Source organism: Antrostomus carolinensis, unplaced genomic scaffold (genome assembly GCF_000700745.2).
Source record: "Antrostomus carolinensis isolate BGI_N321 unplaced genomic scaffold, ASM70074v2 scaffold47161, whole genome shotgun sequence".
Lineage (NCBI taxonomy): Eukaryota > Metazoa > Chordata > Aves > Caprimulgiformes > Caprimulgidae > Antrostomus > Antrostomus carolinensis.
This window is the reverse complement of record NW_010295782.1, coordinates 7,453-22,417: the sequence shown is the minus strand read 5'-3', so window position 1 is coordinate 22,417 and position 14,965 is coordinate 7,453. Positions and strand designations below refer to the sequence as shown.

The 14,965-nt window shown below is 36.7% G+C and overlaps 1 protein-coding gene across 1 annotated transcript; it reads right to left on the bottom strand.

The window, feature by feature from the left end:
- Positions 1-536: 536 nt before the first annotated feature.
- Positions 537-13,904, bottom strand: LOC104532789 (core histone macro-H2A.1; the record flags this gene model as incomplete). Its single annotated transcript, XM_010178071.1, has 2 exons — positions 13,733-13,904; positions 537-643 (listed from the first exon to the last, which is right to left on the bottom strand). Coding segments are annotated over exons 1-2 (279 nt in total), but the record flags the coding sequence as incomplete, so codon positions are not given.
- Between the last annotated feature and the right edge of the window lie 1,061 nt (positions 13,905-14,965).

The following is a 14,965-nucleotide window of genomic DNA, read 5'->3' as shown; positions in this document are numbered from 1 at the left end:
AATTAATATAATGAAATAATATATTTTATTTAATATATAGTTAATATAATAAAATAATAATGCCCAAATATTTTTTGGCTAAGTTAAAGGCATCTTGAAATCTGCAAAGGACACAGACTTGCAAGAGTTACAAAGCTCTTAATTCTGTGGTCACCATGACAGACTTCAGGATAGGTCCCACTGAGTCCTACACTGCTTAAGGGGGAAAACCAAACAAAAACATCTACAAGATTGTCTCCACGTCTCTGCAGAGTTTCTGACCATGTCCCACTCTCACAGAAGTGCTTGTAATAGTGCGAGTAAATGTCATATTACATCTCCATCACATTTTTATACATTTTAAGAGTCCTGAAATACATAATTAAGCTGAGTGCTGTAGTTATTTGCACAGGTAATGCGCTAGTGAGTGAATGAGCTGTTTCCTGGTGGGCTACTCAATAAGCAAAGGTCTTGAATTACAATTCAGCTACATGGAAAGACAATTTAAAAAGCCTTAAAGAAAATCCTGGCCCTCACACAGTGGAATATTTTCTTACCTGATTTAATTCTTCATCGTTTGCTACAGCCAACAGGATGTGTCTAGGAGTGACTCGACCCTTCTTGTTGTCCCTTGCTGCATTTCCAGCCAATTCAAGAATTTCCGCTGGGGGAAAAAGTAAACCCCTTTTAATTACATTGTGATCATTAAGAAAAATCAATGTATTAATTAGCATCCATGCAAAAAGATGCCTGAATTATATCATGTTATTTCTAACTGCTGTAGAATAGCCTCAATAGACATGTAATGTTAAAATTATCATTTTTCTTTGTCTATGTCTAATCACTGAAGGGTGAATGCACATTTGAAGTCCTGTGGTCTAAACTGTATTAATTTTTTGGTCCTTTTAAAGCAGTTCCCCTAGATTCTTGACTTATCAGTGTTCTTCTCAAGGCTACTTGTGTGTTCATCTCCTGGGATCCCTCTTCTATCAGGTGATGGGAGTACCAGATGTATAGATACTATAGTTTGGTTTGGGTTTTTTTTCCTCAGACCCATCATAAATGTGAATTCTGGCTTGCATTGCTTCTACTTTTTATTACTGGAAAAGATGCTATTCTCAGTTTCTCATTTTTAATATTATGGAAGCATGTAAGCACACATCCAAGTAAGAGCACTAAAAATATAAACTCTGCTGCTACACTGACTTAATGATTTTTTTTCTCTCTTTGAGAAAACGTTTCTGTCCAGAAAAAGTAATTGATGAATCATGTTTGTTTGCTCCTAGTAAATTACCTCCTTAGAAGAAATTTCCAGTCCTGACAAAATACGTTTAACAGCTGTGGATATGATGGCTTTTATTGGAATTAGGAAAGATTAACTTGCTTCCTTGCAAGGTTCTATGAAGTGAAAGGCTAGAGCATTACCTCCTAGCTTATCCATCTTCAAATCAACAAGCCTTAGGCAAAGAATGCAATTAATTACAAGAAAGACTAGGAAACAATTAAAAAATGACACAATACTTTTAGATGACTTTGCAATTACATGCTATTGCTGTCTCCATTATACATAACCTTTCATCTCCCTCCCTCTGTACAGACTGTGTTTCACTATTGCTTTTGGTATATTACTTTTTGCAAACCTGATAATGTTTGGAGAAAAAGAGAAAAAAGAAAATTAAAATACCTTTGATACATCTATTACATACTAATATATTAAAATTTAACATTAGAATGTGGTATGAGACTGACTTCACATTTAACAACTGACTATACCATGAAAGCTCTCCCATAAGCTTGCTTTAGAGGCAAACAGAACTGAATTAAGACATTAAACTGGAAATGAAAAAGACTAGAATCAAAGCTCACATGACCACATGCCTTTACCATGACACACAGTAAATCTTAAGTAACAGTACATAGCACAGATTATGGCGTTTCATTAGGCTGAATTTAACATGATTCTGCAATTATTTTTCATTGTAAGTCCCATAATAAGATAGTTATGACACCTACTGGAAAATTTATGGCTGCTTCTGGATGTTCTAGAGTTAAAGCTTCATCGAGGATTTTGGTAGGCTTTCACTATTTTTGTGTTCTTCAAAGTGCACAATTAACTTTATTATAAGGTGAGATAGACTATTAAGTCTAAGCCCCCAGAAGTAACTCAACATTTCATGCTGACAGCAATTGCTTTAATTTATTTTTAAAGAAGGATTAGCAGGGTAAGGTCAACCTGACTATGCTTTCCACACCCCCAAAGAACTCAATTAAGCTGGCATAATCCTTTTCACATACTTCTCAAAAGCCACAGCTCGGACATGTGAGGTTTAGCTTGCATTCAGCACTGCATACAGCTGCCTGTTGTGACAGCAGAAGACCTGTATCACCTTCCAAGGGACGAGCTGGGCTCTCGGTTACACGCTGTGTATCCTTGCTGACCTCTGTGTTGCTGTAATAACACCAGCACCTCCACCTCTCTAGATCAGGAATTATTTTGTTTGTATGTCAGAATTCAGTTGAAAAGCATGGCAAGGAAAATTTTTGGGTGGTTTTTTTTATGTTGTTTTGGGTTTTTTTTTGGTTTGCCTCTGCTTCCCCCACCTCCACCTTCTTTACTACATCAAGCATTGCTGAACAGTCGGGCCGTGTTACTCTCTGCAACTGATCAGCATAACTATGCAGACAGGTCATTTGGTAACTAAAAAGAGTCTCAGAAAGTGTTATGGCTGTAAAGCACAGAGGAATGTTTTATTTGTTCCTCATAAAACTAAAATGTCTGCCTTGTACAGTGGAGAACTGTTCTTGTAAGTGCTAAGCCCTCTTCCTTGGACAGGAAACTCATTTTGAAATTACAGTTTTCTAATGGTCCTTTAGGGAAGTTGAGGTACCCCACTTCCTCTTCTGGAACAGAACGCTTTGCCTTGGCGTTGAGGACCACAAAAGAGGAGCTTGGGGAGAGGGAGAGAGGAGGAGGTGGGCATGGAGAGTGGAATTTTCCTTCTGGCCACCTCCTCAGCTCTCCAATAATAATCCAGTATTGCTCGTGCACACAGAGACCCACAGCACAGAGAACAGCAAAACTCAGCTACGCACACAAATATGGCCAAAGGGCAACTCTCTCCTGTTTAAAAACAGAAAATTGGGAGGTAGATAAGCTGAAGCCAATATAGACAACAGTGTTTTGATTTAGCACTGACAGAGACAAACCTAATCCAAACCCAACAGATCAGAGCACTAATAAATGCTAGAAATGAAGATTTTCTGGATCCGGATGGGATCCAGACTGCTTGCTTGGATTTTGCTTGCAGCCAGCTTTACTTTCACATCTGTTTTATGCTTCTCTAATTCTAAAGATTTAGATTGTGTTCTATCCATGTTTTAAGTAATTTTAAATTAGATGAAAATTTAGCATTCTCTGTAAGGGATTTGACTAAAATTTCCAGAATAATCACTCTGGATTGAAGTTGGAAAGAGCAGTAGGTGGGAAAAGGTATTTAAAACTGAGATTGGATTTGAATTCTTAGGTCAGACCTATCTTTGGAAGTGCCCTTTTACCAGGTTCAAAGGTTTGAGCCATTGAAGAGTTTCATTAAAGGCAATCTTCCAACAGTGGGAAACAAACAGATATTCAAAAATCAACTCCTGTAACTGAACAGGGTCAAGAGAGAAAGCTCTGCTTGTAAGTGTTGAGGCCAAAGAAAGTGTTAAGAGCTTCCATGACATCAGGATTCACTCAGCTTGTATTTATCCTGCCAGAAGACCAAAACAAGAACATTTTACAAAAATGAGGCCTCACAAAAAGGATGCAAGTTGCATAATGTCTATTCCATTCCTTTCATATGTTTACTCAAGGCATTTTCTCCCTAGAGAATAATTACACCGCCACCACTCAGGCAAAAGGCAACTATGAGACACAAGTACTGAAGACCAGAATCTCTATTTTTTAAAAAATGAGGAATATATAGAAGTTATTCAATATTACAAGCTTTTGAAAGTATAATTCTTCAATTACCATATACTGAAATCTTAGTTTAATATTAAGAGGTACTTTGCAGCAATGACTTCTGTGCTTTTGAATAATTTTAAAGAAAAACCCCAAACCATGTATTGCTTTAACTGCATATATAAAACAATCCAGTGAAAAAGGAATAATTAGGAAAGAAAAAAAAATAAGTAGGAATGCTGTATCAGCATGTGATACATCCATGTATGGACAACTGTTATATAGCAAGAAAATAAATTGGTGCCTTAGAAATCTGACTATAACGTGAACACATCAATTTGATTTAGAAGACAGCAATGATTAATATTTTTCTTCTTTTCAGTCATCATTAAAGTAGAAGAGAAAGTCCTAAAAGTTAAGAAATTTTATCTTAAAATTTAACTTAAAGCTATTTCTCATTTATATAAATTTTAAAAACTCCTTTGTGAAATTTAGAACTAGGCAAATGGATGTGGGTAGTGAAAACTGGTCTAAGCCTGTTCTCAGCACTGGAACCAAAACTGCTTTTCTTCTGCTGAGGTTTTTAAAAGTTCAGTTAAATATTTTTAAAGGAGAAAAGAAAATAGGTTGTGTATCTTTCTACTTAAGCCTCAGATAAGACCACAGGAAAAGCTGTTCTCAAGGCATTTCCTACTCAAACATAACCAAAAAGTGTTAGAAGTCACCACAGAAACCTCATCCTGAAGCAAGTTTTCAGGGCAAGTTCCTCATCTTTAACTTGCAGAGACTCTGCTCTCCGGTCACCTCTTGGACATTTTACTAACTTCCCAATTTCATTACTTGTATTTCCCTGTTTCACAATGGTACTGCTCTGCCTTGAATCTTGTTGCTTTGGTATTTCACACCACTTGCAAATTTTGGAACAAGAACTCAACACAAGGTTAAAATGAAACAAATTATTATTAGACCAAAACAAAGCAGGCGAAGTAGCAACTGCAGACCTGGATGGAAACAAAAGCAAATGCATTCTTCCCCCACTCCTGGAAAATGCTCTAGTTCATTTATCCTAATTTCCAAACATAATATTACTGGTCATTACTAAATAAAACTGTTTTAGAGCCTAAATGACAAAGCCTTTAGCTTATCATGCATTCCAAGCTATAATGCTTTCTAAATGTAAATACTCAATTCAATCTAGTCTGAGATCATCCCCCAAATATTTTTTTTCAGTTTACATCTCAAGCTAAAACACTCTTGTTGCATTGAATCCCTTTGTCCACCTTCTCTTCAGGGAGATGAAATCATAGCTTTGAAAATTAAACTCTTTAACAACTAACAGGTGATGTGTTGACACAAGGCCAATTTCTGAACAGGCAAATTCCAACAGGGACAAGTCAGGGGTTTCTAAAAAAATTCTGAAGCCTCTTCTCAAATGAAAATTGAAAATAATATCCAGAAATCAAAGAAAAAATGAATGTTGATACAATTCCACTGAGAAAACATGTATTTGCTACAAAGTGAACTACATGACAAGGAATCTGTTTATTGTAGTTTAAATTAATCATCCTTCCATCAGCATTTTATTGACTTCAGAATCATTTTACATTATTCCAGAAGGTTTTAACTCAATCAACCCCAATCAACCAAGATTGTTAAGAGTTTCCTGCATTCTTCTCTCTGTGTATTCCACCCAATCCCCCTGGAATCTGCAGTTGCAAGAGTGAAGGTAGAATCATTTAACAACACTTTCGCTCTTACGCGTTCCAATAAAACAGTTCTCAGCCTTGGTTCAAAGTCATGGAAATTCGATGCAGTGAAAATCAATTCAAGCAATTTCACAGTTTTAAACAAGTCTTGATGAAACCTCAACTCTCAACAGGGCAATCATTCTCTTAGGATATGATAAAAAAACCCCAAACCCTTCAGTCTTTAGTGCCTGAGCTGTATCAAAACTAAGCCCCTTAAAGGAGAAACTTAACTTTGCCAAGTGATTCTAAGTTGTGCATTTCTGTGAGGCAGATGACAGACAGCTGTTTACATAAAACTCAAATTCAGGCCACAAAAGCCACTTCCACTTAAAGCCTTCGGATCTGACTCACACTTCTTTTCAAGCTCTTTTCTACACTTTAATACCACCCATTTTTAGAGTCTTTTTGATGGTTTTTTTTTGTTTTTTTTTTTTGGTAGGAGATCCAATGTTATTTAGCTTCCTAATTTTATAAATATCTTGGTTTACTATTGATCTGTAAAAGGGATGAGTATTTACTTTTCAGGGAAACCTGAAAGTGAATTTAATCTTAAATGTTACTTATCACTACAGTCACACCCCCTTGTACTAATTCAAAAAGAAATAGCCTATTTCTTCTCCAATGACTTCAAGAATCCTGATCTAACTCAAATGAACCTCTTTTTCTTTTTGAGTGGAGCTTCCTCCACCTAGGAGTTTACACTTTGCTGTTACTCCTAACAGTTTACACATGTTTTAGAAATGCACTTAAACATGATTAATATAACTTCTGCCAGACGTTACTTGACCAAGTGCAGCATGTACACTTTGGTCTGGCTCTTACAGAGCACAGGAGACTACTCGTGTCTTAAGACTTGATCCCAGCTTAGTCTTTGACCTTTACAGGCACATGTGAGGAACTTGCATTTCCAAATATTAAAGAAGCCAAGTGGCAGATGCCAGTGATCTCCTGAAACTTGGTGAACATTAATAACATTAACAAAAGAAGAGGAGGAGAGGATTTCATGTTGAAATTCTGGATTTTACTGAAGTGACTCCAAAGCCTGGCTTGAAAGAGGAAAGGGTTGTGTGTATCAAAGGTGTGCGTTGCCATTCCCCTCCAGAGAGGAGCACGACATACAAATCTGTGTCAAAAGCTTTACTAAACAATGACCAAAGTCGATGCAATCCATATATGCTGTGCTCTCATTTTTATAGTGTACTCATTTCAACATGACCTGACAGATGGTGATAATGGTTTTATTAGCTACTGCCTCTGACAGTAAGGGGAGTGGGATTCAATGTTTATTACTGAAAATATTCTGACTCATTAAATTACTGTGGTATCAAAGTCTTTCCCCCTCATCAAGTCTTTTTTTGATCAAGAGAGCAATGGAAGCCATGATAAATACCAGTATCTGCAGACAAATACAACTGTTATTATATAGAAGAAAAATATTTACAAAATTTACAAATATTTTTCCCCATGACTTTACAGAAGAAGTATAGAGGTGACTAGATAGCATATTAAACTTTTTTTTTTTAAAAAATAATAATTCTATTTTTTGAACAAACCATGTAAAAAAAAAAATCTATTACTTTGGGTGTTCTGTGGTAGGTGAACACATGGACTAGCTCAGAGCAAAAAGTACATCTAGCCTGACATCCTGTCCCCAGCCAGCACCCAAGAGCAACTCAGGATGATTAAAAGAGTGGGCAAACTGAAAATGTTGTTTTTCCAGAACATTCCCTCTGATTTCAGCCATGTGTAACCAAGTGGTTTCCCAGCTTAGAAATGGCATCTTTGTGTTTAGTCCCCCAATGGATTTTATTTCTATGGACATGTCTAATTGTTTTCTGAAACCATTCAGAATGGTTTGGTATCTGTAACATGTTGTGACAACAAGGCTCACTACATCAGACATTTCTGCAATTTAGAGGAAAAGCAGCTCCTGTTTGTTTGAAAAATATTGTATTTCATTATACACCCCCTAATTTTTTTTAAAGTATTTAATTCAAGATCTAAGGATATTAACATATAACTAAAATCTAACAGTTTTAAAGAGAGAAAATAATTTAGTAACCAAATAATTTAGTAAAAAACAAACCCAGCCCAGCATTTTGTGCATTATGTGAATATGACCCATGTCACAATGTGAGTTCTAATGCATATTTACCCCTTTGAAATCAGTGTCTATATTGACATCAGTATGCACTCTTAGGGCTTTTATTATGAGAAAATGGTTTGGCTTTTATCCTTTTTCATTAAAACTGATCTGTGTAGCTTGGAGAATACATTAGGGCCCTAATCAGATAAGTAATTTTGGATCAACTTAGCTTTTGTAACTCAGAGATCCACTGAAGTTTATAGGACTACAAATTAAGATAGGCACATATGTAAGTGTTTACAGGGTTGGAACCAAGGAAGGGCTTATCAGTGAAAGAAAACTCTTCATTTCCATACATTTATAGCAGACTGATTCATGCATTTATAAGTTCAGAAAGAAAGTTGGGTCATTCAATTGATAAAAATGCAAAGTTTTAAATCTAAAGAGGCACTTCTTACAAGTATAGCCATTTTAAATTGTGAGAGTCTTCACTTCTGTTAAGAGAATGACACAAGTCTTAGGTAAAAAAGGAATGTTACCGAGGAACTTTGCTATGCTGATATTTTTTGAAAGGTTTCTGCTTGTGAGGCTATTGCCATAAACAACCCTGCTGTATTTTAGGTCCAGTCTTAATCTATATTAAAAACACAATGGATCTGAAGAGGTAGTTTCATGCTTGCTCAGGTAAGGTATGGGTCCTATGAGTCCTTGATTTATTTTAAACCTCTTTTGGGACAGTTTGTGCCACAACACTAACAGGGATTAGTGTTTCTAAAGCTGCCTGCTTAAATAGAAGACACGTATCTTGCTAGTGAATGCACATTTCAATGGTATCAAAAAGATACTGCCAATTAATTATCTTCTTAAATTTCATTACTCCCTAGAGACCATTATTTATGGTATTCTCAGAATGCCTGGAACTCAAATCTGCTTTTAACCTAATGCTTTTTTACTGTGGACCTCTGAGCTCCCCTCTGCTTCCAAGCAGAAGTTGAGCAGTATATCTGCTTTGACAAACAGGGCAAATCATTGTTTTCCTCTGTGACCCTGTAAAAATTTTCAGCAGCAAGCAGAACACCAGAGGTGAACAGCAGTTCAAGTTGATCAGCTTGCACATCAGAAAGTGAGCATCTGAAGTGAGCAGTTAAACTTACTGCATTCAGGAAGGACTTTCATTTTGCAGCCAATCAGCAGCTGGCTTAAGAAAGTTTTCCACATCGAAAATTAATCAAGATGAAAATTGCAATGAACTGAGCTCCAGCACATGAGCCTTCATTAAAGGATTCTGGTGACATCAGAAAGCCTGAAAACAAAAACTCAGGTAAGCACCAGAATGCCTCGGATATAATTCTAACCGTGGGAGTCAAAAGGAGCTTATTTTACATTTTAACAAAATACATGATCCCCAGAACACAATGGGCAATAAAAAAAAATCCAGTTGAGGGAAAAAAAAAATCTAATGGAGAAAACAGACATTTAACATTTTCTCCTACCTTACTTCAGTATGTACAGAACAAATATAAATCAAAGTCTCATTTCTTCTGTATTCCCGTTCTCCTGCTGTTTTATAAACTTCTCCTTCTCCTCATTTGCTATGACATTTTGTCAATTGAAAATTATTTACAGTGTAGAGAAGGCGATGGGGGGCAGGGGGAGCAGAAATCACTTGCAGGCCTGGTTCTTGCTGCCTTTAAATATGCTCAAGAGATTTCAATTTTTTTTTTTAAAGGCAAAGGAGTGTCTTTTTCAGTTAGTAAGAAAGTTTGGACTATACTGTAACTTGTGAAAGCTACACAGCTGAAGGGAATAGATCTGATTACATGTATGTCTGGACCAGTTCTGACAAATACAAACCATACAACTTCATGCAAGTGGCTGCAATGTCCTGAATGAAGTCTGTGGCCATTCTCTTGTCTGACATAGTTTGTGTAAAAAATAAAATAAAATAAAAATTAATAACAATGCACTACTTTGCAGAGAAAAATAAAGGAGTGGATTGCAATTTTCTTAAGTACAAGTTAGGGAAGATAAACAGGCAATGAACCATTGTAAAACAAGTGCTGCAATAAGGAAAGAAGACAAAAGGAATTACTAACACTGAACTTCTTGCCAGCTTAAAGCATTTGATAATGCTTAAAATTAGTTCTGCAGCATAAACAGAAATTAATCAAATATTCTGACTACGCCCTGTAAGATAGGCAGCAATGCATGAACTGCTACAGCAAAGCAGGGAAAGAAATAAGAACCATGCATTATAGTTCTTTAGCATCCACACTACTCCTCCAGAGTAAAGAAAGGAAGTATATCCACTTGTTTCAGTATTGGTAAAACACAAAAAAACCCCTACTTTCTGCACATTCACCCATGAACACACACTTGCATCCTATTTACAGTGGACATTACACATTATTTCCTTAGCTGGAAAGCAGGAAAGAATAAAAGGGTGGTATGCTTAAGAAACCAAACTGCATACACTGGGTGTGCTGAGAGAATTATTTTGCAATATTACTTGTAGGTAATAAGAACCTCTAGTGAATAAGTAAGAGAAGAAGAATACTCACTGTGCAACCTGCTTATATGTCAAGTACATTGAAATGTGAGATAAGGCAAAAAGACCAGAAGACAAATTTTACATTTAAATATATAGTAGTTTGATTATTATTATTTTTAAAGTTACTATAACAGACAACACAGGGAAGATGTACTCCAGCCAGCCCCTGTAGGAGAAGTTATCAGAAGTCAAGAGACTGAAAAGCAGGACAACAAAGATGCACAGTTTTTAGTTCACAGCAACTGAAGAAGCCAGACTAACTCCTGTGTGCTAAGCCAGTGCACGGTCCTGCTAGTGGAGCTGCACCACGTATAAACACGCTAATTAAAAAGTTCCTCAACAATAGAAATGTAGTTTGAACAAGTACTTCATCAGGCACAAACACTACAAGAAATTATAGAACGTGTATTACTGCTTTCTGATGAGAAGCTGTACAGACACGGTAACGGTAAGTTACCTTCAAAGTACAACGTGGATAAAGTCATGGTTGAAGATAGATCCAGAAGAGAACTCCAAGCCTGCACAGCTGGAAGCATTACCCAAGTTCAAATCTCAAACTGAACCAAATCAAAATCCAGATCTGAGCACATTATGGGCTAACTTCAGGTTTACATCAGAGTGAAACTTTAGCAAAGGCCAGCAAAATTTAGCACCTCATTTTTTTGAAGTATTAAAGACAGCGCCACATTCTGCACACACATGAACTAGTTTTCAAATCTTGGTAAGTTCCTTTCTATTAGGTCATGTCTCTGTCATTTCCCCTCCTAGTTTTTTTTTTTTCCTCAAGTTCTTCTTTCCTACAGAAAGAAGCTTTTGATATTTTATGTTTTTCCTCTCCTTCCTGGATGCACAGGATTGTCTTTGTGATTTAGCCAATTTATTAGCATGCCTCTTCACACAGTCTCCTTCCTACTATGTCACGTTCCTGCTTCTCTTTTGAAATGATTGAAATGCTTTGATTTAGTCTCAGATCATGTGCTGACATGAACATCTTTAAAAACTGTCCTGGAGAGAAGTCATGATTTCTCTGGTTTTGTGAAGTAATAACTGCCAAGAAGTAAAAAGAACACAAACAAAATCTCCAAGCATCCCATTTCAAGGAGGTGTTTCTGAATTACACTGAAAAAGATGAATGACCCGAAGTTCAGAAAACACACTGAGCATTAAAGGCTAAAAAAATTACACTATATAGAGTGTGAAAAACTTACAGAAATAGAAGGGAGGGGAAAAAAAAAACACCCCACCAGACTGTAACAGTCATAAAACATAAAACTATTACTAACTCAGTAAGGAAAGAAAAGAGCATCTGTGCTGTTGATGTGCATCTGTGTATAAGAATGAAAGAAAACCCCGAGATACAGGACACCAGGACTATCTACCCAGCCTTCAGAGAAGGTGAAAAAAAAAAAGCTTAAAAATATTTGAAGGAAGAAAAAAAGAAGGTACTTTTCCCCTTAGCTCTCCTTCCCCCCCCTCTCAATTTTTTCTTTTTCCTAAAGAAGCAGTTTGGGCAACTTTTTTTTTTTTTGGTTCTTTTTGTTGTTAATCTCCTCAGACAGTTTCCCAGGATGCCCAGCAGTTAAAGAAACACCTTTATTTCCTCAGCCTCTTCTTAGCTGCCTAAACCATGACTGCCTCAGTAAACACTTTAAATCAAACAGTTAACCACTAACATGTGCTGCTCATTAGCAGTGCTTTAAGCTCACCTGTATTGTTCTGTTTCTTTAAAAGGGCAGCATTCAAAGCACCCTTCACCCTAAGAAGCATTTTATTTGAGTTGTTATTGCTGTAAGCAGGAACCTAGCTGAAGGAAATGTTAATTTTTTTAAGGCCAGCTATGAAGTTTAAAAGCATTCTTTTAAAGAAAAGGCCCAAGTAAAGAAAACTATGAACATGAATAAGTGAAAAAACAAAAAAGAGGATATTTGATGGCTGAGAAAATTCAGTAATGCAATATGAATACCTTATGGAAAACAAGTGCTCTATTAATTATTCTTAATGTCACCAATCTTCACCTTTAAAGGAGGAAGAAACTTTAGAGAAAAAAAAGAATCAGCCTATTTCTGTTCTTCAATGTCAATATCCATTATAAGGTGTATCTAAAATTGTCTTAAAGAGTCAGGTCACCTCGGTTTTAAATACTCTCAGTGAAGTTAAACCACACACTTGGCTACTTTGTGCTTAAGTCCAAGAAAGAATGAAGTGCATCTCGTCCTCAGAGACTCAGCACCTCCTTATAGCTGAAAGACTACTACCCCTTGAAATGCTCATCTCTGCTGCAACCAGAACATTGGCATAAGCAAAGGCACTGTAAAAAGAAACAGTGCTATGAGAAATGAAATCCAATTCAAGCTTTCCCTTAGTCATGCTGGTAGAATCTGCCTCCTAACACTGATCCATCTAGCACTCGTGCTTTTGCTAGATCCCTAGCCCACAGGTATACATGTGTAAGTCAATCTAGCCACATGAATATGATTGAATTGGTGGTTTATTCTTATCAATTTTTAAAAAATTTATTTTATTTTAAGCAAACCAATATTGTGAAAAGCCCATATATTGATGCTATTACACCTGGGGTTAATTTTCCATTAAAAGACTACTTCTGTAATGTTGTTTGTGGGGCAAACTTGCAATGTTTTAAGTCTCATTTGAGAGGAGAACTGCTATGTAAGTATCTTTACTTGCACATCTAGTTGTGTATGTCTTTGGGCAAAGCATTTTCTTCCTTCAAACTTTGTTTCTAAATGGAAGAAAAATAATACTTTCATCCTCCAAGAAGGTGCTGTGAGGATGGTATAATTATTTAAGGTGTTCTCATTCTAATGTGATGAGAGAAATAGAAAAAGGACTACAAATGTAAGCAAATAAGCTATGTTGATGTGGGGTAGATGAACACAGCGTGCAGTTATACACAGGCTCAAGCAAACAAATTGCAAACTGCACATATAGTCTCAAAAATCATCTGTAATTGAACAAAAAATGTTTGAACAGTGCTGTAAGCAATCAGCCCTGCATAAACACTGAGCAGCTCTCTATTTCAAAGGAATGTAGATGCTTAACAGACAATTATAACCCAAACTAAGCCATCAGGCACAAAATCAGAGCAGGAAGGGCTGCAACACCCAAGGCCCAGTCTATATACATTGATGTGAGCAGGAATCATTCCCATTGCCTACGTGGAAGAGAGTTTACAACAGCTCAAAGCAAATCCAGTACTGGAATGCACAAAAACCATCAAAGCTGTCAGGGAGAGGTGGAATTACCTCGATTTTGGCTTAGATGTGTAGACAGTACTCACTTCAGCTATAACTTTTGTACTCATCTATAAATAAAAGGATCTTTTTTGGCCTTTTTTTTTCTGTGCCAATTCAGTTTGTTATTATTACTTTCACTGCTGCTATTTCACACCATTCAGCAAAACCTACCAGTCAGATATTCCAGTACAGCAGCCATGTAGACTGGAGCACCAACACCAATTCTGTACTTCGGGTGGCCTTTCTTAATGTAACGTAGCATCCTTCCAACAGGGAATATGACCCCAGCCTTTGCGGAGCGGGAAGTCTTGGTTGACTTCTTCTTTCCACCCCTGCTGGACATTTTGTCTGTATTGGGTCTGGAACAGCACTCTGCATATTAGGAAGAAAAAAAAAAAAAGAAAAGATAAAAGGTTATCAAGAAGGACTGATGCTATAATATCATATACTGAATTTCAAGACAAATCAGTATTTTGGGGTAGGTAATGCATTAGGGTGCTGAAAATATATAGACAAGTTGCCTTTTTAGTGTGTATACAAGAACCTAAAATAATTTTCCACAGAATGTTTACTTGCCACTGTAATCTTGGCTTAATTTTATACAGTGAATATATAAACCAGAGAAATTATTTCATATAAGTCTGCTTTGGAATTACTTTTCTGAAATTCCTAGTAGATTAAAGCGTGTACCTTTAATGGAGCAAAGTATGATAACTACCTAATGTAAAACAGAGCTTCTGCATTAAAGCAGAAGATGCTTTCTGCAAGGAGACAGATATAACCCTCTGGTCTTGAGAAAAAAATATGGATTTGGCATTTGAACAACTGTGGCAGGACTAGATGATCTCCAGAGGTCCCTTCTGACCTCTATTATTCTGTGATTCTGTGACTGTTATGCTCATGAATAACCATGTTCCTGATGAGGAAAAACTGCATCCACTAAAGGTTTCATAAAGTACATTCACCTTCCTTAAAGAACTCGGTTTTCAAGCATGTGTGAATTTACAGAACAAAGACCTACTTTGTCCTGTAAATGAACCCCTTGAGATTTGAACCTACAGCAAACCAGCTATCTCCACATCGAAGAGTGTAAGCACTTCAACATGCCCCTCTAGGAATCTGATGAGCTTCCATCTGCCAGCTTTCCTCAACACAACAGTGGTCTGAACACCCAGCAGATATCTGACAACTGTATCTCAGTTTATGTCAGGGAAGAAAACTACTGCTGATACAGCTGTCAAACAGATTTTTTTCTCCCTTTGATTTCTGCTCTCAAGAGAAGCTGGCAAATCCAAAGAGGTGGAGGGTTTGCAGGTTCTCAAGGTATCTTTCAAGGTTTAGGACGTGCTCTGGGTTTTGAAATGAACTCGGAGGAAAGGAGACAGTCCTCATCTTCCCCTCCTT